Source organism: Oculina patagonica, chromosome 9, assembly GCF_052425735.1.
Source record: "Oculina patagonica isolate OP01 chromosome 9, crgOcupat, whole genome shotgun sequence".
Lineage (NCBI taxonomy): Eukaryota > Metazoa > Cnidaria > Anthozoa > Scleractinia > Oculinidae > Oculina > Oculina patagonica.
Window position 1 is genome coordinate 7,760,793 of NC_135766.1, and position 26,200 is coordinate 7,786,992.

Consider the following 26,200-nt stretch of genomic DNA (forward strand, 5'->3'; position numbering starts at 1 on the left):
ATCAATTTGCTGATATGTAAGCTTGCGTTAAGCAGTTGTCAAGGCAATCAAAGGTTTCCATTTATTTATAAAATCCTTACTGGAGAGTGTTTGTTTCTCCAAACGTGCATGGTGGTATATAATCTTAATAACGGCTGAAAGCTGTGGCAACGTCTGCTGCAATTTGCAAGTGTATAAATAATATCGTGCAATTAAGGAACACAAGTCAAGCAAAATGGAGCAGGATTCTGTGTTAAATCCTAGTGCAAGAAGTTGATTGATCTCTTCATTTTTGTTTAGTAATCCGCGAGAAATAAACCAGGCATTCAAAGCTCGCCAGATATTCTGTGATATAGGGCAGCTCCAAAAAAGATGGTAAAGCGTTTCTTTATCTGACTTGCAAAAGCTGCAGAGGTCATCCTCCGTTATCCTAATCTGTTTTAAGAAAGCGTTTGTTGCTATTCTTCGGTGATTGAATTTAAATTGGAAGTTTCTAAGTTGTGAGCTTTTGGTACAAGAGAAAGGCTTGATATAAATTTTTTGCCAGGTACTGGAGTCTATTTCTCTTAAGTCTGTAGTCCACTTGGCTTGACTTTTATCTGGTTTAGTTTGTACTGTAGCCACCGAGGTTTTGTAAATTGTTCTACTAACTTTGAGCTGAATTTTTGGACATAAGTTACTTTTTACAGACTGCGGATTGTGTGTAAAGCTTAAATTATATCCATAAACGGTTGGTTTAAAAACATGATGCAATTCAGTCTATTATCCTTCAATATTGAATTATATATTTGGCTTTCAAATTCAGCTCGAGTTATACTCTGTTACGGCGTTTACTCGACTTTTGTTTAGAAAATGTAGTTTTTGCTAAACAGAGTATAATAGTAAGTGGCTTGAACATAGAAAATGGTTTGAACCCAGGAGTAGTTAGCAGAAGCTCGTATGGTATAATCGTCCGGGTGAGCGTAAGTTCTGATAAAAATGTTGTTGGTGACTGACGTTTTAATAACCTGAGCGAAAGTCATCTTCGGAGTCAAGTGAAAAGATGTTGTCAGTCGAGGGAGTACAGATCATGATGGTACAATGCCAGTAAGTTTTTCGCCATATTTTGTTAACATATCAATCAATCACTAATAAATATCTTTTTATCGAAACCCTTCAGAACCGGTCTATCTATCTGATAGCTGAGAAATGGCTCAAATTTAAACTGACGGCTAAGAAGTGCATTAAATCTTAACTGAATGACAACTGAGAATCGAGCACCCCGAAATCCGTGACTATGATACCAAGCATGCGCAAAACCGACTCTTGATCCTCTTAGAAGTTCCTGTATGCTATGACTAAGCAACTTATTCAGGAACATAAACTGCATATTATACGTGCCTTTCTATACATAACACAGACTGCCCCAGTTTGGAAACCACGACATTTGTTAGTCAATCCTTCGTCTCTTTTAGGCATTATGTTTCTACCTGGCTCTGTTTTGACTCTCATTTGTCCAGTGCAATGAAATAAACTATTAACCTAAACGATATCCTCGAAATGCTGCTTTCGGGGAATCGCGTGTATTATTGGCTTAAGCCGATGAGATACTTGATAAACCTGAAAAGATTAAATGCCACTGCAAGAGGGATTGATAATAAATTAATCTTTTGCAATCAAAATAAAATACAGTCGGTAAGCAGATTTTTCCTACGCCTTAAATTTTCTTTATTACCATTATTTTTGTTGGACCCTGCATGTCACTGTTAAATAAATTACAACGACCTCTATTTATTCAATAAGGAAGAAAATTCTTTAGTCACACACGCATGCAAGATGGCTTGAAAACATGATACAGAGGCGATGACATCTGCTTCAATGCTAAGATCATTCTCCAGGGCACGTCCAAGCAAAACAAGCTTATTCCTGTCTGACATTCTCGGTTTCATTAAGCCACGGAAGTCGTCCGTTCATTCAGTTTAATTAATCAGCTAAGAGCGTTTAACAATGGAGGCCGTAAAACCTCGAGGCAACATTTTCTTGACTGTTGCCGTGATTGTGAACATTTTATTTAGCCTTGCCGCCATTGGATGCCTCATTTATAAAGTACGAGTGTTAGAAGAGCAAGTTTATGAGCTTCAGAGCGACTCGTCCAAAACACTTTACACTAGATCTGGAGAAAACGAAGATGTTACGTACCGAAGTAAAAGGTCTGTTGAATCCTTCGGAAAGTCAAAAAGCTGCACCACTTGCCACAGCGCTTGTGTTGAATTATTTGGACTGGGAGCATCTGCAAAGGTAGGCCCATCTGACATATAACTATCTTTATCTGTCCTTAATGAATATGTTTTTCAAATATCGCTTTATCTGATGGTGTCAAAGGTTCCGTCACCAAATTATATCGTGGAAGAATGATTATTAAAGACATTCGATTTGAAGTGAGAGATCCGCAAAAACAAGGAACCGAGAGTGACTAAAAACGTTAGACTTGACTGTTAGATTTACAATGCAAGGTCAACTAGGAGTACCGTCTACGATTTCATCACTCAGTAGAGAACTAATATTCGATATTCATGTTTATATCGTCGGTCAGGACGAAACGTTCCTGGAGTAACGTGACACAAAATCTGTTTTGATAAGTTGTGTAGTCTGAATGATTGATTATCATCCTGTAACACATGTTACTACGTTGTAACACTGAAATCCTATTCGTTAAATGAGAAATCACTTTCAGGAACTGAATCAGTCTTATCATTTAAACGTTAACTTTCTGTTTCTTAATATTTCTTTATTTAGGTCACCACCAAGATTAATGGGACCGATCAAGATGTCGTCTGCATGAGAGGTGAGCTCATCGCATTCTGATAAAACTGGAAATCTGAAAATCTTTTTAAAAAACTTAAAGATCCATGGCGAAACTTGCACATTATATAAGTTGTAGCAGAGCATAATCGAAACATAAGTATATCCAAACGAAGTACACAAACGTCACCCAACCTTACGTATAATTATATGCGTTCCGATATGTGGAATTATCAGTTTACAGAACTACATGTACATCTTCAGTTTGGTATTTAAAAACACTTTAAACACTATCACGAGAAAATTACGTGCAACCGGGTCGATAAAGGCGGGGAGGGGGATCAATTTACATAAAAATTCCATATCTCAAGCCAGTCTATTTCTTGGTTCAATTATTTTGGATTTAGGTGCTCGTGGGCTCCAGGGCACGGAGGGTCGCCGAGGACGCCGTGGTCGCCCAGGGTACATAGGAAAAGCTGGGAAAAGGGGCCCTCCTGGTGAGCGAGGCCCGCAAGGACCAAGAGGCAGACCTGGAAAAGCTTTTGCCGGGAACACATCAAAACTGATCGAAGGCATTGGTAAGATTACATTTTTTGCTATTTTTATGTGGCATATTAAAAATGCTTTTCAACTCAATCATTTTTTATCCCGCGTTTTAGGGTAAGGGTGCTCTATGTGAAGAGTTTAAAAAATCAAAATAATCCGTGACAAGTGCATCGAACAAGCCTTGTCTTCTCGGCTTGTGTCGCAGAACTTGGAGACAATAAGAAGCACGAACCACCCGGGTGACACATGAAGCTTGACTAGTACTAGTTCACAAAAACATTGGTAAAGGTCTGAATGGGGTGCTGGAATCTCAGTTATCAGTTAACTTGATTTGTTAGCGATTTCTCAGCCAATAGTCACAATTAAATACCATTTCTCAGCTATCAGTAAATTTGGCAGATCTCAGAGCTCAGCTATCAGTTACAAAACGCGTCATTTATCAGCTTTCCAGACTCTGTTGGTATATGTTTTGAACGATAGGTCCAAAAACAAACTGTAGCGAATTCAACTCTCACAGGAAGAGCTAAGAAAAAAAAAAGCAAAACAACGTCGTTATCATCAACGTCATGATCGCCATCGATACGACTGTAAACATCAGGCCAGTTTTATTTAATACAACACCAAGGTGGCACTGCAAGGACCACTTCTTTAAAACAACCGATGCAGTCACTTGATGGTAACCATTGTAATAACAGCCCTCTAAGAGGTCATGTGGTTACCGATATTTAAACAGACTTGTGTTTACAGTCGAACTGAGGAAATAGCGAATAGCTAAAATGGTTCTAGAATGTTCAAGTGTAGTAATGATGAAAGTTGCCCCCCCCCCCCCCTTCCCCACTCCCGCCTTCATCAATTATTTTACAAGAAACCAGATCGACAAAAATATGTTAAAGATTTTCTGAGAGATTTTTGGTGAACGTAGTTGTCGTAAGCTTTCTTGCAAAACAAATAACAGATATTGATGTTGGCGGGTCTAAATGTGTTTTTGGTTTACCTCTGGTCCTAATAAGAGGGGAAACATATTAAAGGCAACGGGTTCGGACCCTTTTCTGCAAAATATAACGATCTCCTTATACTCAGAGATAAATTCAGATATTGATTCCAAGCAATATAAAATAAATAACATTTCACTGCATTTCAGACCATGTGCATTCGTACTGTACGTAGTACACAACTCTTACCTCGATTTCGATCGATTCATCGGTTGTATTTCGCAGTTGACGATCAAGATCAATAGACATTCTATTATTACTTCCTTCTTGCGGTGTAGGCCACATTCAAATTTGCGGGGGGATTGGGTAATAACCTTGTCACGCATTCTACCAAAATTTGTAGCTATCGGACGAAAAATATATTTCGAGGTGAACTATTTACACAGTCATAGGCGTACGGGCCGGGGGGGGGGGGGCAGGGGGGCTGCACCCCCCCCCCCCCCCAAATTTTGGGCAACTCAGATTTTTTGGGCAGTAAGAGAAATTTTGGCAAAGCCAGTTTTTAAAGAAGTTTTTTTTCGAAGTTTTAACCTGAAGTCGGCGTGTTAAAGCCACTTAAATTCACAGATTTTAGTGAAGGGGATCATTTGTTGATATACATATTTGTAAATTCTTTTACTGTTGGGCACTGTATGGCAAATATCTGTCACAGTTAAACAACTGATAAAGATAGTTTCTCCACGTTGCTAAATTTTACAAATCGACAGCGAGATTCTGCATGGAAGCCGAGTAGAAAATGTGCGTGAGTTTTCGTAATATGCGCGGAATAGGCTATATGACTGTTTTAGAAATGCTGGAGAATGAGAGAATGATATATTTGCTAAGTTTTCAGCAGGGTTGTTTTCAGAGTTTCTTTACGTGGTTCATATCCGTCCATGCAGTGATACATCGTGTTCTGCTGAACGATCATTCAGTGCGTTTCGCAGATTGAAAACTTACCGCTGCAGCACCTGATGGGGCAACAACGTGTCAGTAAGGCCAAGTTAAAAAACAAATGTTTCTCGTCCCGCCCGTTTCATTTTTTGGGCAGCCTCTCTTTTTTTATTATCTGTTTTTGGAAAAGTTAGAACGAACAAAAACCAACACTATTTACTTGTACTTTGTACGGAGTAAGGTATGGCTTTTGTCTGCCTTTTAATTCAAACTAAGGCCAAAACTTTAAATCGATCCTTGTTACGCTAGGTCCCTATTGGATAGGTCAATTACCTTGCAGGATTTATTTTGTAAGTTCGTTTCTGGCCTGGAGAATTTGACGAGGGAGAAAAAAATCGATATTCGAACAACACACGTATCGCTACGACAAGATAATAAATAATAAAAAAACAACAAAAAACGCGCCCGCCCGCTCTCTTTTTTTATAGAAATCCGGACGAGAAACATTTGTTTTTTTTTACTTGGCCTAAATTATTACGTGTAGTCGCACTTATTAGCATTTAATGGTATATTCAAACTCTGTAGTCAACAATAACATGGAACGCATTGTTGATATCTTCGGCCGTCGAAATGGTAGAGGCAGCTATTTCTTTTAACGTGTTTTATGAGCTCATATCATAGATTCTTATGTAAGGATTTTTCACTTCATTTGCAAGGCTGTGTTAGTACATCGTATGACCCTCGTTTCCTCTCGACTGTTTCGAAAAATTTTTGGCAACTTGCGAGAATTTTTTGGGCAAATGTCTTACCGCCCCCCCCCCCCCCCCCCCTAGCAAAAAATTGCCCGTACGCCTATGTACACAGTGGAGGCTACTATCGAATCAGGATAACGCTCGCAGCCACAAAGTAAATAAGTTTGACCGAAGGCAATTAATTTCGTAAAAGCATGTTATTCAAATATCGGAAAGATAATAATCAGCAAGACCAAAAAAATATTGACATTCCTTACAAATACAAATATCCGACGACTGCAATGGTTTTAGGTTTGATTAAAGCGATGTATTGGAAAAAAAAAAAACTAGAGTAAGCTCTTTTAGCGTTTAATTATAAAGTAAACATTTTAGCTATTTTCTGAAACGGAAGAAAACTTCCACCAATCAGAGTGTTTGCAACGCAAACAAAAGCGTGATGACATGGCATATCCGCCGTGTTTGCTCGCACGGAAGGGCTAGCGTGCCCCGAAAACGGGCAAGTTGATTGAGGAGAAGGGCATATATGCAGGAGAGTTACAAAGTTTTTTCAATTCATGTAACAGATTAGTGTATAAATGTGTATAGGAAAATTCACGGCATCTTCGACGTCACTAGCCTCCCACGCAGTCGTTCACGATCGCCCCAAAGAACGACTGCGTGGGAGGCTACGACGTCACAAGCCGCGCGAATACACGCAAAATTGCGTGGGTTCTCGCGTGGACGTATCCGGAGTTGCGTGATCAGTGTCACGTAAATCGCGAAAACATTCGAGTCGGCACGAAAAGTTCAGAACGAAAAAGAAGACAGTCAAGTTCTGTTAAAACATCAAATTTCGTATGGACAGTTTCGTATAGCAAACTGTGCAACTGCCATGTCGAACAACATTTATCTCCTTGATGTAAAGCTCAAGATTACGCTATTCTCACCCTACCGCAATCTGGAAACGAAACACTATTTCTTTTTGAAATAGCTGCTTGTTGGTAATTTTTTTAGCCATCGTTCCTGAAGAAACGATATTTAAAGGGCAGTACGGGAAAGAGTTTTATGCATGGCCAGAAGTTATTAGGTAAATCCTCGTGCCGTTTCAGGTACACTTTCGTTCTTCCTTCGTGCTTCGGAAAATATTACTTCGAAGCAGTATCCACGTGCGAAGCATTATGTTCCAACTACGTTCGGCCACATGGACGTGGCAATCATCATATTCCAACTACGTTCGCCCATATGCACGTGCCAAGAATCATGTTCCAACTACGTTCGGCCATATGCACGTGGCAATCATCATATTCCAACTACGTTCGCCCATATGCACGTGCCAAGCATCATGTTCCAACTACGTTCGCCAGCGGTTCATCAAAGCAGTCGATTGTCGATCGTGGACAGTTCGAACGCGCCATAATGATTGTGAAAGTGGCTTTTTTATCGGAATCCTCATATATAACTAAATTCTAACAATTCATCACCGTATCCTTCTAAAGAATAGTATTGTAATCTTAAAAAGCTACTAGGAGAACTTGAGAAATCCTCGTGCCCTTTCGGTACGCTCTCGTTCTTACTTCGTGCTTCGGAAAGTCTTACTTACACTTACTTACCCAGATGGTAGCATAATGGTTACCTTGGTAACCACAATAACCACAAAATGAGACCGCTATTTACTTTCTAGGTATTCCCAGGATCAAAAAGGGACCCCCATCCAGCTTTACAGCAAAGGAAGGAAGCAATGTGTCATTACCCTGCTACGCCAAGGGCTACCCAATACCAGAGGTCACGTGGTATAGAAACGGTCAAAAGCTTGACAGTAGAAGCTATGACGCAGTGACGGGAGTGTTGACGTTTCCCAGTATTCAGTTTGGCGATCGAGGCTTGTACAAATGCGAGGCGAGGAATTTCTTAGGTATCGACTCTGCGACTGTAAAAATTGTTGTCGAAGGTATGAGAAACTAATGTACTTTTTTATCGTTGTAAGTTTGATACAACGTACTTTACCACTTTTGTGCTACTTATCATTCCATTAAAATCAAAAAAAAATTCTGTGGTTTCCCTTATAGAAAAGTCGGGTAAATAAAATGTTCACGAGACTTACGAAATGGCGTACTTTAAAGTTTAAATCTGTGTAGAGAGTTGTACTTTTAATTTGGAAATTTGACATGTAATGGTTGAAAGAGATCAGATCACTGTTTTAAAATATTTGGGTTTGGTTTATAAACATGGACAAATGAACGATGATGTGGTTTTCTACTTTTCTGACGTTAGTAAAATGGTCTATACTCTCATCAAGAAAAGAGGACAGTTAAATAAAAGTGCTAAATTGTAGAATGTCTGACTGATGCCTGCCTCATGCACTGATTTGATTTTTAACACCTTTTTCAGTCCCTCCAAGATTTGTTGAGGCGCCTGAGACCTACCACATGGGGTACGAGACCTGGGAGACTACTTTGTCGTGCAACATCTTTGCCTTTCCCTCGCCAAAGATAGAATGGACCCGCTCATTCAGACCACTGCCAATTGGCCGTCACGTGGTGGCTGGAAAAGATTTGGTGATCAAGGATACTCGGCGAGAAGACAAAGGGCCTTTTATGTGCCGAGGAGAAAACCACCTGGGACATGTGTATGCACTGATTGTGCTTGTCGTGAACCCTGTTCGTAAGTTGAAAAGTTGTTTTTTAATAATATTTTTTATGTTAAAAGTCGACTGGGCAGCGTTTCGGTTTGCTTTAATTGGAATTGTGTTTATTTGACTTTTTTCCCTGAGTTTTGTTTTATTGGTTGTAAAACCTCCTGATGTGTACTGCTCACAGCCTGATGGGATATGCTAGCTAATCAATTTTAAAATCCAACAAATACCATTCCATATTACATTTCGAGTAAGAAGTTTGATGGCGGAAATATTGGCTCTGGGTCATTTTGCACAGATATCCCTACGCTCAGGCTATACGCGATCATGATTTTGACCGATCTAGGGCAGAGGAGGGGGGAGAGGGGTCCTCCCCCTTTCTGCTACGCAGGCTACTTATTCTCGGGCGTGTAATTCTAATGTAATGTTTTTCATTTTTGATGTCATAAAAAGCTAAAGGTCATTAATCAATTTATTTGTTTTGTTTTACTTTTCATAAACAGTTCCTCCTGTTATTACTGTTGCACCATCCTCCGTTGTCACAGTAACAAAAGTCCATGACAGTGTGACACTACAGTGTGCAGCCCGTGGTTCTCCCGTCCCCAGTCTGGAGTGGAGCAAAGATGGAGTGGTGGTATCTACCAACACAACCTCAACAAGTGCTGATGAAGTCAAGGGAGAGCTTGTTATTCCAAGCTTTGGACCCTCTGACCAGGGCGTGTACAAGTGCTTCTTTAAAAACTACGAGAACGGGACTGCGGAGATTGCTACCACTGCAGGTACACAATAATTCGAGATATCAAGATAATGCGCATGCACGAGCCAGCAACCGTTAAACTGACAGAGAATTTTTTAAACCAATTGTATTTACATAGAACAGAAGAGGATATTTTCTATGGAACAAGTAACTCAGTCTCATTTCAAATTAAATGTAAAAGGCTGTAAGCCAGATTTTCTTAAACGCTGGTTTAGAAACAAAGGTAAACCTCAGTTGAAATGTATAATCACAAAAAATGTTTCAATTGTATTCGATAAATATTTTCATAGTACGAATTCTGATATTTAGTATTTTGTCAACTTTCCCAACTTTTTTTATGTGATATATTTTTTTCAATAATACCAGAGCTTGTGGGATGTGGAGACCCTGGTGTTCCTGTGCACGGCTACAAGATTGGAGAGAATTACTGGGCAGGAGAGATGGTCACTTTCGCTTGTGACACAGGATACCAGTTGGAAGGACCAACAACCAGGCTGTGCTTGGAAAATGGGAACTGGAGCAATGTCGTGCCAACATGTAAGAAACGGACAATGAATTCTATATTGAACCGTGAATAGGGCTTTTCACAACATGAAAATTTGTGTTCTTTCTCCAGGCCACCTTCTTTGCAATGAACCTGCTCCTCTCGAGAACGGTTACAGGATAGGAAGTGAATTCTGGGAAGGCAAAAATGTCACTTACAAGTGCAACAAAGGTTACCGGCTTCGTGGACCATTTGTCAGAGTTTGTAATGAAATTGGAAACTGGACCGAAGAAGAACCAACATGTGAAGGTGAGCCTGAATCTAGTGAGAAATTATTTAAAGTAGTTTTAGTCCCAAGCTCGGGATATTGACTCGCATTATTGACCGCCCTTGACCTTCGAAACGCTCCCAAGTGGGGCATGCTCACATTCTGGCTGATAGGCTTGGATAAATTCTGCGGAGAGAATTTCGAGTATAAAACTATTTTAATTTGGCCATTTATAAAACTATTTTTCTTCATTTTCTAGCATAAGCTAAGCAGAGTTTCGGCAGAATTTTAAAAAGATCAGTAACACAGAATGTATAAGTTAAAAACTTTAAAAAGAGATCAAAACACCTTGCTAAACGAGCTCACAAAGCAAAATCTAAGCATAGGCCAAAGTAAGATTGAAATATAATAGCTTTAACTACACATTTGTTATGCACAGTGAAATGAATTCTTATCTGCACTTCACTGAAATTTTGCTAAACACAAGAAATGCCTACTAAGTCAGCTGTGCGGAGCAGATTTCAGGCAGAATTTCGTTGCCCAGGCAAAATTTTGAGCAGAAACACATCACAATTCATCAGTAAGCGTCCCAGGAGTGAAGACCTCGCATGGGATATCCGTTGTAAGAATGCACTCGGATCTCCGATTTGTTTTTTTCGGCCTTATACTTTACCTCACTATGAGCCTGTTAGCAGGCTTATTTTAACAGTTGGACGGCGTGCTCGAGGTTTCTATTGGCTGTGTGAGCTGGCGTGGGGCTAGGCCGGGCGAGTCAACCATCAAAAAGACGATAAAAGTTAATAAGATCGTGTGTTTGTTTCTTAGTTGTATGCCAAATAATAAAAGCCATCAGATGTTGTGTTTAAGGTCCAAATATCATTTTCGTATTCTCGGTATTGGACTGGAAGAAGCTTACAATGGAGGCTAATGCCGGGGAATATCATTAAAACTCGCGTCATGCACTTGCATTTGAAAAGATTCCCCACATTAGCCTCCATTACAAGAACATTACAAGCTAGCTCAAGTGCATACCGAGAATACGAAAATGATCTATTGCTATTCGGTTTCACCAATCATTCATTTAATTGTACTGATCTAAGTAAAGGGGCTGAATAATACAACTCAGTCCATTCTGAATCCATAATCTCTCTTTTTAACGTATTTTTATTGTTACCAACTTCCAGGACCAGAGTTTGAGCCATCAGAAATTCTTCTTAACAAAACTGAATACTGGGAGCTCCTCAAGGGCTGGCTTGATCCTGTGTCTACACTGCCATCCAAGTGGAAACTTTGCTACAGAGCTACTGATCATGGATGGAGTGCCAGCACATTCCATTCGCAGTGTAACAGCCTGGGACCCTCGGTGACGTTTATTAGAGTGGGAGAGTATATATTTGGAGGATATACTGACAGGGACTGGCGTAAGTATAACTTAAAGTTAACATCGAGTACTTCTACATTGATCAACTAAAAAGCCAGCAGTAACGGCTGGTAGGTTCCCGGCGTGATCACGAGGCGATAACTAAAGACTGGATCTTCTAGAAGCCTGGAAGTGGTCTTAGGTTTAGAAGTTAAACGTCTCTGTGCCGAACACTAAAATCTGACATTCTTTAAATTTAGATTTTCATAATTCTTCTAATTGAGAACGTTTATGTTTAGATTCTGGTAGTTCCTACACCGACTCAACCTACAGCTTCATATTCTCGTTTAAAAATCATTATGGACTGGAACCATTCAAGCTTCACGTCAAAAAGTACTCCAATGCCATATATGGGAACAGCGGCTATGGTCCAACATTTGGCGCCGGTCACGACATTTATATCGCCAACTCTGCAGGTTCTAACACAAATTCTTACAGCAATTTGGGTAGCACTTATGTGCAACTGGCGGGCTACAGATATGGATCAAGTGAAGCGCAAAGCGTGTTCGCAGGAAGCTACAAGTTCCAGCCTCATGAAGTCGAAGTGTTTTATCAGACTCACATGAACTGATATTAATTGGCCTATAAGCGGATTAAAATAAACTGAAATTGTGTTCGTGAAACTGAGTTAAGAAATTAAATAACTATTTCATCTATAAACTCACGCCTAATAAAGAATCAAGAGAATTGCCAAACCATTATAAAGCGGGACTAAACCCATTGATATAGAAAGTACATGAAATTCGCATAACTGTTGTCTAGTGTTAAAATAAAGTTTCCTTTATGACTCTCAGTGTTTTCCGTCTTTTAAGTAGTTTTGAATTGAGGGTCGTAAAAACAAAACCAAAGTAATCACTCTGGCCAATCACAAATTAAAGAACACAGACAATCAAGTAAACCAATCAAAACTCGAACCAAATACATGTAGCCGGCACGAATCACGGGAAAAACCTGCGCAAGTGAGTGCCGATTGGTTTTGATGTCACTTCTGATTGGTTGGGAAAGTGGCGCGTGAGTCCTAGACTAAACCTGTCACCGAACGTAGTTATGCAAAACCAATGCAAACGTGAATTACTTTTGACACTCAAGTGAAAATCGCACACTTACTTAGACAGGGCAATACGGCCCTTTAGGAGTTTCCGTAATCATTTGTTTTAAGGAAGTGGGGTAATTGGCCCAACGCCTAACCCCCCCCCCCCCCCCCCCCCCCCACGCCCAAGACCCCAACCAGCATAGCTTTTCTGATCATCAAGGCACCTCTCGATCCGGCATCAAAACAAGAGACGGAGAATGCAACCCATAAAATGAAGACAACATTGCATGAAAATATGAGGTTTAATATATTACGCTGCTCTCGCTGCAATTTCTTTTTATAGGGTCATACATTAAAAACATCTGATTACTTGTCACGACTGATAAGGCTGTTAAACGTGCTTACTGTTAGTATTTTCCAAAGGATAACCGACGTGTAATTTTTTAATACAGCTTCCACACATGACGAGAATCATCATCAACCAGAAGATATTTTTTAGTGAACTTACAACTTCTCAGAACTTACATTAAATAGAATGTACGATGATCGGAATATTTTAGTCGAACTTAGCACTTATTACAAATAAGACGAAAACTGGTGGAAGACAGTGCTATTTACAAGCAACTTTACCATCTTCCAATACATTAAAAAAGCACTTCTACTTCAACAAAATCTAGGAGATAAGAGACACTTGTTTTAAAAAGAAGAGAAAGAAGGACCGTTCCCTCCTGGTTGACACGCTGTGGACCAGCACAGACTGTCTGGTATCAACCATGCTCATGCCTATACAATACAATCTTCAAAACCGTTATTTGGCCTGTCACGTAACGCTTGTCCACAGAAGCGTTTCGCGACGACACAATTCACCGCTCTGAAGAACAAACAAGACTTACCCAAGATTTGAAAGAAAATTACAAACTTGGTTACCTCTTCAGCTTCAAGCTGAAGATATCAGAAGGCAAATTACAAGAATTAGCGAGTTGATCACCTATGTGATATGTGTAAGAAGCTTAGAAAGGAGAATAAAGATGTTGCATGACAGACAGAGATCAATTGTTTTGGTGATGGCACAACTTCACTTCACTTCTTACATGATAATCCTTTGATTGTCAGTACACAGTGTTATTGCATATTGTTAACTTTATCCTTATTAAAAACCTTACAAATGACGCACCCACAAAAAAAAATTAAAACTAAATTCGGAATAAACGGAGGTTGTCACAAAATTCTAATCGACTAAGGAAATATTTTGTTTACTAACACCAACCCCAAAAACTTAACATCCTGTCTGAACTAAGTGCATTATTAACGTTCTCTAAATTCCAGCTAACAGTATTTTTTTTGACCTTTTCCATTGTACCAGTGGGGTGCATATAGCACACAAAAATGTGAACCTTGAAGAATTCATTGAGGAACGTTTTTTTAACCCAACGCTTCGTATTTGTATTCTTCTTCCCATACAAGCGCTCAGTTTGAATTGTGACAAGCGGGTTTGATTGGTTACCGCTCGACATAAACGCACGTGTTCTGGGAAGGGGTTGTTTTTTGTTCTACCAATTTTTTTTCAGTTTTCTACGAATCAGGTTTCCTGGGCCCCTGGGCAGATGGCCCCACGGGAATAACTCTGACTCCCTGGATTCTCGCCTGTTCACTTACAACCCGTTGTCCAGGATGAGTCACCCCAGGGGTTTTCTCTGGTGTTTGGGGTAAAAGTCGCCGGGGCCGCGGACGAGGGACTTGATCACTCCTTGTGGCCGGAACTGGTGCCTCTTTCCTCAATCCTTGCTGCTTCTTAGCGTTTCTTCTCTTAACAGCTGGGTTAGCATTGAAGGACACTCCACCAAATGGATCTTCCAGGTTGTCCATAAAATCTGCCGCAGGGTTTACCAAACCAGACGGATCAGCAGAACCTTGAGCTGCATCGCGTTCAACATTTCCAACAAAAGGAGATGAAGCCAACTCATTACCAGTCCCTCCGACAGCGCCACCTGTTTGAACTAAAGGAAAAGGGCTTGAAACGTCAAATGAACCAGCTACCTGTTCAGAAGGCCGATAGTCCGTAGCTCTCTTTGTTAATTGTTTTTCGTCACCTTTTGATTGTGATGACACTGGAGCAGTAAATGGAGAAGAACCAAACACATCTTGTGAAGGTGGCGGGACTGGTTTACCCTTCTGGATGACGAATGGTGCAGCACCAAATGGATCAGAAAACCCAGGGGAGAGGGGTGGGTTGAACTCGGCCAATTCATCGTTTTCTGGTTCACTGTCGCTTGACGCCTGGTCCGCTAAATTCAAATGCTGTTCAATCTCAGAGGTGCGATATCCTTGGAGAAAGGGATTGTTACCATCCTGCACAACTTGGCTAAGGTTTTGCTGTGGATCAATAGTACTAACATCTCTAAACTGGGCAGACGGATCTTTGTTAACTGCAATATCAAAGTTTGCATTTTGTTGGTAAGGCTCTGGCACGTGGCTACCAAAAGCGGTAGCTCCAAACATGTCGGCCTCTTGGTGCACTTCTGAAGTCTGCGGATTACCAACGCTGGGTTGATGATAAGTGACACTAGGACCACCACGAGACTTGTCTACTTCACTCTGGCGCAACGAAGCAAAGTCATCATCGGTAACATCAATAGGGTTTGCCAAGAAATCCTGCTCGTTTGACTCGTAAAATGGACTAAACGGATTCCAGTGAGGTGTGGATACGTCGTTCGATTCAATGTCAACTAAAGGCATATCTGTGGGTTCAGACTCCTTGGTGAGGTTAAGAGAAGGGTCACTGGGACTTCGATAGTGCGCGTGATAAGAAGTTTTCCCGTTTGGCAGAGGAGTAAAAGATGCCGTTTGAGCCTGGCCATTCCTTTCACTGAGAATTGCAAAGTTAGGATCAGATCTGGAGCGGTTATGAGACATGTAGCGTGGTCGTAACAATCTGACATCAGTGTTGTTGTCAGGCTTTGGTTGTTGTGGCACAGCCTGTCCAACATCTTGAGAAGGTTGAATTGCCACATGCGGCTGAATGGCACAGTAATCCTGAGCCGTCGGTTGGTAGACCTGCTCTCCTGAATACTGTTGGTAATCAAAAAATGGATTAAGCTGGCACTGATCAGAGTCGTGAAACATTTGTTGGGCTATATTTTGCTGCTGTTGGACGTGATGTGCCTGGGCAGCAGGGGGGTACTGTTGGACTGATTGAGTCTCCCTGTGATAGTTCAACTGTTGCTGAGCCAGTTGCTGTTGTTGAAGCAGTTGTTGCTGTTGCTGTTGTTGGAGAAATCGCTGTTGCTGCTGCTGGCGAAGTAACATCTGCTGTTGCTGCTGCTGCTGTTGTAAGTATTGCTGTTGTGCCAACTGCTGTTGTTGGAGATACTGCTGCTGCAAGTATTGTTCCCTAGTCATTTGCTGCTGATAAGCAAACTGCGGAGCCTGCTGGGCCTGACGGAAGACTGATGATGCTGGGGCCACACCAGCTACGTCTGGTCTCGCTGGAGCAGCAGCTTTAGAAAAGACTGCTGTGGGATCCTGTTGGCCCACATTTTCATGGGCTTGCTGATGGGTTGGATAATTATGTGGTCCCCTTGGTTGCTGTTGTGGGATGTTCCTTCTGTTCTGTCTGGGGCTGGCCACGTGGCTCAACCCGTGGGGTTGCTGTACATCCAAGGTTCCTTTCTGTGCCTGGGTGTACTGTTTGCGGCTTTGCTGAGGGCTTGCAATGTGGCTTAAATGCTGAGCACCTTGACCTGCCCGCGGGCGCTGACGAGGAGCAAGGGATGTGGTAACTGGACCTTCATGCCGCCTGCAACAAAGAACCAAGTTTGAATTGTAGTTACATGTACAAGGAAGTGTTTCCTACACGAAGACCGCACTTAAAGAGGCTATGTCACGATATTTTAGGTAATTTTATTTATTTTCGTTATTTTAGAATTCTAAACTTCAAATTGGCAGAGAAGAAGTCTTTTATTGGCAAAATCACGGCCACATAACAAACAAGGATGATTTTCGAACATTGTAAATGACACTTTGATACAAGTTGAGATAAACTTGAAAAACGCCACGCCACGCCATACTTCGAGCGCACGCGCTGAGTAAAATTTCTAAGAACATGGATAGGGTGAGTTGCCGTTCCGCTAGCTTCGCTTGTAATTTGCTCTCTTAAATGGTCGGTGACCCCTACTTTTTTCTTAACGGATCACTTTTGTTAATTAATATCTGCGTTTTGCCAGAAAATGAAAAAAATCTATCGAGTGGAAGTTTGATTTTTTTGTCACACTGACGGTTGGAATTCCACTTTTTGAGCTTTCCTTTTTGCCGTACGACAGTTTCAAATGCGTTTTTCAGGGTTAAATTTTACAAAAAAAGATGGCAAAACTAGGAATTATTTACGCAACAGAAGCACTTCTGCAAACTGTGACTAAGATTGTTAGCCTCCGTTTACTCATCTTCGATATTTTAAACTTTAAACCCTGTAAACCATGCTGAATTACGTGCGCCAATTTTTCAAAATCAGGGTAGTTTTCCACACGCTTTTTCACTTAAACGAAGTCGCTGACCCCAACTTTTTTTGCATTTCTGACACAAGTAACTCATTATCTGACGGCAGCAAAAAAATTAAAGAAATCTATCGAGTAAAAAATTTGGGCGCGAACGTCCTTAAGCCGCTATTGTGATGCTTCAGTTAATTCTATGACCAGTTGGTCAGTGCCGAAATTGCCTAAAAATTGCGTGACATAGCCCCTTAAACGTGATGAAGTAATCGTGTTATGCAAAGAGCCTCTCAAGCACGTAACTTGAATTTGACTACTTTAATAGGAGGTACCTCGTTAGCCTTAATTTTTTAATCGTTCATAATCAGTCTTGCTACATTCCTCAGTCTTAAGGTAAAGAAAAACCATGCACAAAATTAATGCTGCTCTTAGAAAAGCTTATTTTCTTTTAACATAACTGAATCAAGGCGATTTCAGGAACACTTAAAATACACGTATTATTTTAACTTGTTATGCACTGTATCCAATCCTAACCTTGTTTTGGGAGTAGCACGGCCAGCGTTTTCTACCTTCTGTTGTCCCTCGGGAGATAATTCAGGAAGAGAGTCTGGTATTTTAACATTCTGTGACATACACAAAAACAAACGCACCATGTTAATACACAGTGAAATGAATTTTGAACAGTGCAAGAATTCTTCTGCACGCTATAAATTAATTCATATATGGATTAATCAGGGACTACACAGGGGGACTATTAGGCGGACTAGGCGGACTATTCGTCAGTGATTCGTCACTGTTTTAACACACAAACAAACATACTACTCTTCTGAAGACACTTCCTCGCACAAGATTTTTTTTGTTGTATTTAAAGTACAGATACAAAGACCAGCTTAGACATGTAACAACTGGTACGTTGCATTGTATTGCATGACGTGTAATAGACAAAAATACAGCGCGACGAGAGGTCTAAAATGTGAGTGCAAAATATTTGAAATCACCCCTCAGGAATCATAAAGTCATGGTAGAATCAGCCTATCTTGTAACAGCACTCTTACTGCAGAGTTTGAATAACAATAAAAAATTTGTCAAAATGCATCAAATCGAAGTCTTTGATGATTTAAAAAACCTTACTAACCATTGTGTTAGCAACAGGGCAGTCAAGTCCTCTTAGTTTAAAAGCCATGTAGGACACTTGGAAAATATCTGGTCTGGTGTCTGGATCTGGATTAAGAATGTAGCCTACAAGCAAGCACATCGTGAATGAATTAAGGTTCATCATTTGATACATTATTATATTTTACCATGATTTGAAAAAGCTAAAAAACATCCAGTAATCACTGGGAACCACACAATGATTTACTTTTGTAAAAATAAGTACTCAACAAATAGCTGAAACGAAATGTGCCTGAGGTGAAAAGAATGGAAATGGATTGCCATATCACACCTTTTGAAAAACACTTTCCTGAAGCATTGTTTTTAACATGTATAGTTTGAGCTATAAATACATACAAGTGTTTTGCCAACATTGAACATTTACGTGTGTTGATGAAATGCTACACTCAAACCACCCAGAAACAGGCCCAACAAAAACAATTTCAAAATAAGCATCACTTGTTGGTACTGACTCTTAAGTTTTTTTCTTCTTCTTCACAAATGCAAGCAAAAAACTGCCTGCAAGCTGAAAAAAAAAATTGTTCACAAAATTTGAAGGGAATTCCAGGGATCTTCCAAATCAATATTAATTTTATTTGCTCAGCTAAATTACATACCAGGGCCATTTACATCAACTTGAGCATCCGTTCAATACATAGCACAGCCCCTATGTCTACAGATGCTGATTAGCAAAAAAACTTACTGATCAGTCTATGTAGTTCAGATGAATGGCGAGAGTTTTCAGGGAAGGTAAATTGACCACTCTGTATGGCCAGTGGACTTTCACCAAACGGGAGAGTAAAGAAACACAGCTTATAAAGAAGACACCCAAGAGCCTAAAGAGAAATGTGTAATAATATTAATAAAAAAAAAAACTTACAACAAGATGAACAGACAATCTGCAACAACAACAACAAAGTTTATTTGAACTGTAAAATTACAAAGAAATGTTTAAACAATAAATAAATTAAAAATACATACAGTTGCTGGTCACCCAAAATAACTAAAAAGCTAAACTAGTTGGGTGACCACAAATGTTACACTTGTACATGTACATGCGCAAAATGCATTTTTTCATTGGCATCTTGAAATTTGTGTTGTACTGTAACATGACAAAGCAGCCTAGTAAAATTTAAAAAGAATGACATATAATATATTCCAACAGTTACTGGTACTCTTACAGTAACTGCCCATCTTTACATCTTTTGTAAAGCCATTGTTAAGTTTAACCGAATAAAGGTGTGGTTTTAAGGTGTGGTTTTAATTTATTTTTGTCAAAATCAAAGACAAATTGATGACTAACGACTTTAATACCAGTATACATACCCAGATATCAGCTTTAGTTGAAATTGATTTGCCACTGTATAAATCAACCATCTCAGGGGCTCGATAAGACAATGTTGTATACCTACAGTGTACAAGCACAGTTGAGACAAAACCATGAGTTTATGAGTCCAGTCATTTCCACAAGGAAAGCGAGGGGCACAGTTTTTACAGCAGCAATTTGTTTGCAAGACCATTGCAGTGTTGCTCTTTAGATTAACAGCTTTAACAGAAATAGGTTAACGTTAAGGTTAACATCAGCTTACATCTTTGATATTTGACTTCCATTTTATTGTCAATTACCAAGCTTTCAATTACAGGACTCTCACTGTTCTTCAAGCAGGCCTTGCAGTGTTACCACTGAAAAAATTTATTGGAAGGTGGTGATGGTCATATGGCCTTATTCTCTCAGGAGAGGAGAGTTAGGATTAAGAGGAAGAGGTGATGGCCAGTCATTAGGGAACACTTTGACGAGGTTCCAAGGGTGTCAGCTAATGGGAGGTTTGACTCAGGCAGAAAGCTGTTCTGACTACAATAAATTTGTACTATCTATTGTACAACTTACTTTTGTATTTCCTCTTCTACCTTAGTAGCACCTTCATCCTATAAATACAAATAAAGTGTTATTATGTATTCCAAGAAACTGGACAGTGTTTTCCACTTCAATCTTTGGACTAAGGCTGGTACACTAAATTCCCATCTGCTCTTAGCCTCCTTCGCAGATGCTTTTTGGGCTTGTCGCGTGTGTGACGAGCCCAAAGAGAATATGCAAAGGAGGCTAATCTGCTTTTGGTCTTGATGACAGTCCTTTAGAAGAAAATTAAACACTTTGGTTATTTCTATTAATTCCAATCCATTTTTTTCACTAAGTTTCAAACTAACCTGTGGCTGGACAACTCTTCTAGTTGCACTGCCATAGTCACATAACACAAAGTCTCCTCGGTTGCTGCGTAAAATATTCTCAACCTGAAAATCAACAATAATTTATTTATAATTGCACAATTATACGCTGTAGTAGCCTTGAGCAGTACAAGTTAGTCACTCTTTTCAGCACTGAGGGTTGCTACCTAAAATTTTACACCAAGCGGGTGTTTTTACAGCAGAGATGAGTAGCCTGCATGCTGGCTTCGACCATAGTTTATAACTACAACACTCGAGAGTGCGGCCCACTTGAGCAATTTTATTCTCGAGGAATCATTCAAGGGACTAGCTCATTATTTTTCTCGAATTGAGATTCGATCCTCGAGATCGAGACTCCATTCTCAACTCTCGAGACTCGAAATTTTCAAGTTTTGAGGATCGAGTCTCGAGGCTCGAGGATCGAGTCTCGAGGGACTGTCAACTTACATTTGAGCACTACAACTGTAACTTCTTTGATACACCACACCTTTTTTGGTAAAGTACACTGACTAATAACTCTAAAGTTGAAAATGTACAGTGTATCTAAAAATGTTTTTAAGCTCTAAAGGAAAGTAAGCTGACACTTACCTTAAGATCTCTGTGAATGACAGGTGGGTCTGCTTGGTGTAGCTTGGCTACAGCTTCACATGTATCAGTGAATATCTTTAACACTAAAGATTCACTGAAACCTGAATTGATGTGTTCATTCATAAGCTGAACAACGTGGCCCTCTGGGAAAAATAAAATAAGGGATTAACAAAACTCTAATGCAAATGCAAGCCAATGGCAGTTTTTCATTTCATGAAATTTTGAAGCATGCTCAGTTTGAAAGACAACTGACCCCACAATAAATGATGCCAGGAATACAAATGTACAAATTATTTTGTTTTTTGTGCCCAAAAGGTGGCATCATCACTTTTAAAGCAGAAAATCTTTTTAAATGATCCATTGATAACAGGTTCACTGTAGAGTACTACAATCTTGGACAAAACTAGTTGACACATACACATTTCACGCATTTTTCACAAATGACTCGACTTGCAAGCGGGTTAAAATATCTTATCCCCCTCCCCCTCCCTACTCAATGTTGTTTCTTGAGGTTTGCGGCTCGACTCGTTTTGTTTTTTACCCCTAAATTGCCAGTAGGGGCAATAATATAACACAAAGAAAAACATAAAAAATTGAACGCTTGTGTTTGTTTATTCATCATATCATAAATACGCCAAGGCACTTTAGTTCGGTTTTAATACCCAAAAAAATCCCCTATTTAAATCTAGTCACCCAAAAAAATACTTGCCAAATTTTCCAACCCAAAAAAATCCTGGAATCGAAAATTTCAAACCCAAAAAAATCCTTTGATCATCCCCGTCATTTACAAGCCAGAGTACCCCCCCCCCTCCTGGGCCTCCATTATTGAACAAACCTCTGCAGTATTCCATCAGAATAAGTACTTCATAAATACCAGGACTGATCTGATTGATAGTACAACCAAGGTATGAGATAGCATTCTTGTGGCCAGACAAAAGTTTCTGAAATATTTAATGAACAAGAAACTGAGATATGGTACATAAAATTTGTAAATGTATGGTTCATTATCATTGAGTAATATCATAATAATTTACTAAAATATTTTATTTATTATTATTAAAAATTAATTATTTGTAAAAAAAAAATTAAAAACTTGACTAACCATTATATCAATTTCTTGCTTGCAGATTGCTAAATCATGCATGTTGTTGACTGATATTCGTTTTAGGGCATGTCTTTTTCCACTGGGAACTCTCACCAGAAACACCAGGGAAAATCCTCCTGTAATTGAAGCAAAACAAAATTAAATTATTATTTAAAGCAGTAGCTAGCTACAACAGGCATGGCCATTCAGAAATGAAACAATGTATACCGGTAATAAAAAAAAACTACACTGTACTGGTTTAAAATTTAGCAACTGTCTTACATGGTTCACTGTTTAAAGCCAACAGAGCAATAAGCAATCAATGGATTTTTTTTTTTATTAGGTTCAACCCTCTTGAAAATAATTTTTAATAAATTAATACGGTCGCTTTGCCAGAGGACAAGATGATTTGAATCCTATTTCTTTATTAGCTTAATAAGTGTACCTTAGCTTAGAGTTACATTTTGTACCAACTAAGTGACCTTGTTGACAAATTTGTTCTATGTAAGAGGAATATAGGCAGGTAGTGAAGGTAAGATGATAAGGAAATAATTATAGGTGAAGCAAGTCATTTTGACATTTGATAGTTGGTATTTGTGTTAACCTGGTGAAATACATGGCTTATTTGGTTTTGATGTGGGTATGTTAGCTTCACTGTATATCACCAAAATAAAAGTCATGGCTCAGCCAAGTTAAACATCAGTAAATACAGGACTGAGGCAGAGCCAAAATTTTCTTATAATGTGTACCATGTATTTGGGCAATTCCACATGAGAGGTGAAAAAATCAAGATTTTTCAAAAGATATTTCAGATGGAATAATTACCTGTGCTGCATTGTAGACATGTTATAGTATACAGAAAAAGAACTTTTACTTTGTCTGTGACAACAGTGTTTTTAGGGGGGGTCCCCAAAGTACGGGTTTACCTTCTTAATAATTTTCAATGTCTGTGATGCACATTTTTAACTTACAAAAATCATACTTTCAAAATGCTTATGAATTCAAACAATTATATTAGGAATATTCCCTCATTTGTGTTGACAAATAACTGATAAAGACTTCATCCAAAATATTTTTAAAAAATAGCAACAGCGATGTGAAGTTCTGTCATGGACGTTACGTAACGTCCATGAAATTTTGTGCCTTTTTTTTCTCTCCTTAAGTTATTATTTGAAGGATTCTTAAAACATTTCTGCTGCTTTGTTACTTATCAAAAAGGAACATTTTGATGATAACAAAACTTTGGTAAACTGTTACATTTTTTAACTGAGTGCAGTTTAAGTTGGTCATGGACGCCATATCGTGGATGTTACACTTTTTGCAAAAATGTTGAAAAAAAGGCAAAACTTTAACAAAGTCTGTGGAAAAGGTAAAAAATAGTTAGGCGGTATAGCAGTGGGCAGTTTTTTCCAAAAGACAGGTTTGTTTTGATAAACAGCAAGCTTGTGGAAAGAGATTTGCTGAAAATGCAGTTTTATATGTCATGTAAGGACCTTGAAATGTCCTCAAAAATTTAAATGGGCATTCCACGGGTTCTACATTAACTAGCAAGATAATTTCATTTCCAACTGCCAAGAAATATTGTTTTACTACCAATGATAGAGCCCAAAAATTGAAAAAAGTTAATTTATTTGGTAAACTTGAAGAAGAATTCACATAGTGTAACGTCCATGACAATTTTTGTAACATCCATGACGTTACATTTTTAGTCTCCAAGAAAAACTGTGAAAGATAATGGAGGTGAAAACAAAATTTTCAGTTAACAAAATCACTAAACTACATTGACATGGAGAAGATATTTTGAAAATGCTTGAAAGTTCACAGGAATTTTAAAGTAATGCTAATGCACTAGATTACGTGGTTGATTTTTATGTAACGTCCATGAGAGTCGTTTTTCTCAATATTTCTCTGGCACAAATAAGTCAACAGGAAAAAAGAAATAATCAAATTGACACACTAAGGTGCACAGACTTGTACATCAATGAAAAGTTTTAAAACTTATTTTCATCCTTAGACAATGCAAGTTTAAAGTTCTAAAAATTAGTCTGAATTGTAACGTCCATGACATGGAATTGCCCATTTATGCCATCCTTTTTTTCATCTTCCAACTCAGGGTTGGAAATTAGCGCTCGCCCACACACCCAGGCGAGTGTGAAAACTGTTGGGCGAGTACAAATCGTGGATCACTCGCCCGGTTTGGCGAGTACGATTTTCGTATCCAGAATATATTATTCAATAAGCGTAACTTTTACTTTCCACTTTAAAACAATCTACACTGTCCACAAGCCGATAGCTTACCAACATTTTGAAATCTCCAACAAAGCTGCGCGTTTGGTGATTGTTACATGATGGACGTACTTGTAAAAAGTAATACCTCTGGTCATAAATACACTAACTCGTCCACCGAGCCGCGAAATGTAGCAAGATGGCTAGTTCCCGATTTTCCCGCCTCTTTTTTTGTACAATTTCGATACTTTGCTTGCAAACTACAGGAATTTGGGATGACGTATCAAATTAAAAACTGCGTTTCAACTTTTGAAGTAAGTGTTATAGTGTTTTTATTGCGGAGTAAGGTCTATTTTTAACGATTTTTCATTGAAGAAATAGTTTGCAGTCCGTATCGCGATCGACCACCATGATGGTGGCACGGTGGCAACGTGATTCGTCGGGGAGGGGGGCTAAATTTTCCTTTTCTTTTAAAATGGAGGAGACTGGGCGAGTGAAAACTGATCTGGGCAAGTGCAACTCGAAGGTCACTCGCCAAGATGGCAAGTGCTACGAAATTTTAGTTTCTAACCCTGCAACTGATGTGTTATGATGAAGGTTATGATGTAGTCAAGCATTGTTTTTGCAAATCTGTAATCCTTCCTGGACTAAACTACTGTTCAACTGTATGGTTATTTATAAGAGCATCTGACAAGTGCACATTGGTAAAAGAACGGTCTAGAGCGGTGTTTAATGACAATACATCGAGTTACAGGACTTACACTCTGCTAAAGAAAGCACACCTACCAATGGCATACACTGTACAACAGAAGACTGTAAGATCTAGCTATCCTGATGTTCAAATTGAAAAATGGGATTTCTCCAGAGTACATCGCTGAGTTGTTTCAAAGACCCGACACTAAATATAACTTTCAACTTTCACAACTCTGACTTCATGATCCCAAGATTTAATACAATTACATATGGCAAACATTCAGTTGCACTGAGTGCTAGACGAAAAAAACAAGGGGGGGGGGGGGTGGCCTTACAGTGTTTAACACCCAGACAATGTAAACCTTTTATGCTGCCAGTGAAAGTGATAAATGTGCAAGAAAAAAATTAAAGGCATACATTGATAAATGAAGCAGTATGGTAGTACACATGCAATTTGTTATTTGCTTACTGTACATTATCACAGAAATGACTTGGCAAAATTTCTGTTTATTAGCAACCTCATTTGCAAATTTTGCAATATAATAAATGTATAAATTATTGTGAACAATTTAAAGATCTGATCGCATACACATGTAGCATAATTTGAAATCTTAGTTTATCACAATCTTCTTGCGCTTCATTCAGATGGAGCTCTCTATTCAGTTTGACACATACAAATAACTTGATATTAAGCTTCAGTAAATAAGCATAAAGCAGTAAATCGATCTGTCATAGTTTAAAATACTTCGAAGAAAGACTCAATCCTAGCAACAGACTTTACCTCAGTAGTACTGACCAGTACTTTCGCCACCTTACAGACAAGAAATATTAAAAACTGAATGGCAAAATCTCACCTTCAGCAATAACCTCTTCCACCACACACTGACATCGTCCAACGACGAATGTCTTGCCCACGAAGCTACTTTGATGGTCGTTGCCTCCACCCGATGAGAAAAACTTCTTCATTATAAAACTGTATCAAGCCCCCCAATCCAAAGCACGGTCCTTTGATAAGATTACATGTTGTAGCATGAAGCCGCACTCCCGAAATTATCACGATGAATGGAAAGATCCTCTTTGAAATATCGATCACCTTCAATCACTTTCGACTCGAAAAACATGGCGGACAATTTCACCCATGACCCTTTGCAAGATGGAACTTCCGGTGAGGAGTGGAAGGGAAGTTCCGGTTTTGAGTCCTCTCCAGGAGAGTGGGGACTGGGGTACAGTCACACAGGCTAGAGAATCATGTCA

At 39.2% G+C, this 26,200-nt stretch overlaps 2 protein-coding genes across 2 annotated transcripts; one reads left to right on the forward strand and one right to left on the reverse strand.

Annotated features, from left to right (window-relative positions):
* Window positions 1–1,700: 1,700 nt before the first annotated feature.
* On the forward strand, window positions 1,701–13,202 carry LOC144666192 (uncharacterized). Its single transcript, XM_078527554.1, has 10 exons — window positions 1,701–2,256; window positions 2,755–2,803; window positions 3,168–3,338; window positions 7,584–7,850; window positions 8,291–8,563; window positions 9,038–9,313; window positions 9,658–9,828; window positions 9,908–10,084; window positions 11,228–11,464; window positions 11,703–13,202. Exons 1-10 carry the CDS (start codon window positions 1,966–1,968, stop codon window positions 12,032–12,034), a joined length of 2,244 nt encoding a protein of 747 aa, XP_078383680.1. The 5' UTR covers window positions 1,701–1,965; the 3' UTR covers window positions 12,035–13,202.
* Window positions 12,780–26,068, reverse strand: LOC144666189 (uncharacterized). Its single transcript, XM_078527552.1, has 11 exons — window positions 25,801–26,068; window positions 22,046–22,164; window positions 21,779–21,884; window positions 20,944–21,086; window positions 20,338–20,421; window positions 20,021–20,058; window positions 19,459–19,540; window positions 18,836–18,968; window positions 18,116–18,219; window positions 17,515–17,603; window positions 12,780–16,292 (listed from the first exon to the last, which is right to left on the reverse strand). The coding sequence occupies exons 1-11, from the start codon at window positions 25,910–25,912 to the stop codon at window positions 14,069–14,071; spliced, it is 3,234 nt and encodes a 1,077-aa protein (XP_078383678.1). The 5' UTR covers window positions 25,913–26,068; the 3' UTR covers window positions 12,780–14,068.
* Between the last annotated feature and the right edge of the window lie 132 nt (window positions 26,069–26,200).

Coding starts and splice junctions, on each gene's coding strand:
- LOC144666192 (XM_078527554.1), top strand. CDS start 1,966: ATGGAGGCCGTAAAACCTCGAGGCAACATTTTCTTGACTGTTGCCGTG. Junction 2,257..2,754: donor GACTGGGAGCATCTGCAAAG/GTAGGCCCATCT, acceptor TTCTTTATTTAG/GTCACCACCAAGATTAATGG. Junction 11,465..11,702: donor ATATACTGACAGGGACTGGC/GTAAGTATAACT, acceptor GTTTATGTTTAG/ATTCTGGTAGTTCCTACACC.
- LOC144666189 (XM_078527552.1), bottom strand. CDS start 25,912: ATGAAGAAGTTTTTCTCATCGGGTGGAGGCAACGACCATCAAAGTAGC. Junction 18,969..19,458: donor CAACTAAAGCTGATATCTGG/GTATGTATACTG, acceptor ATTTCTCTTTAG/GCTCTTGGGTGTCTTCTTTA. Junction 16,293..17,514: donor CGTGCTACTCCCAAAACAAG/GTTAGGATTGGA, acceptor TCTTTGTTGCAG/GCGGCATGAAGGTCCAGTTA.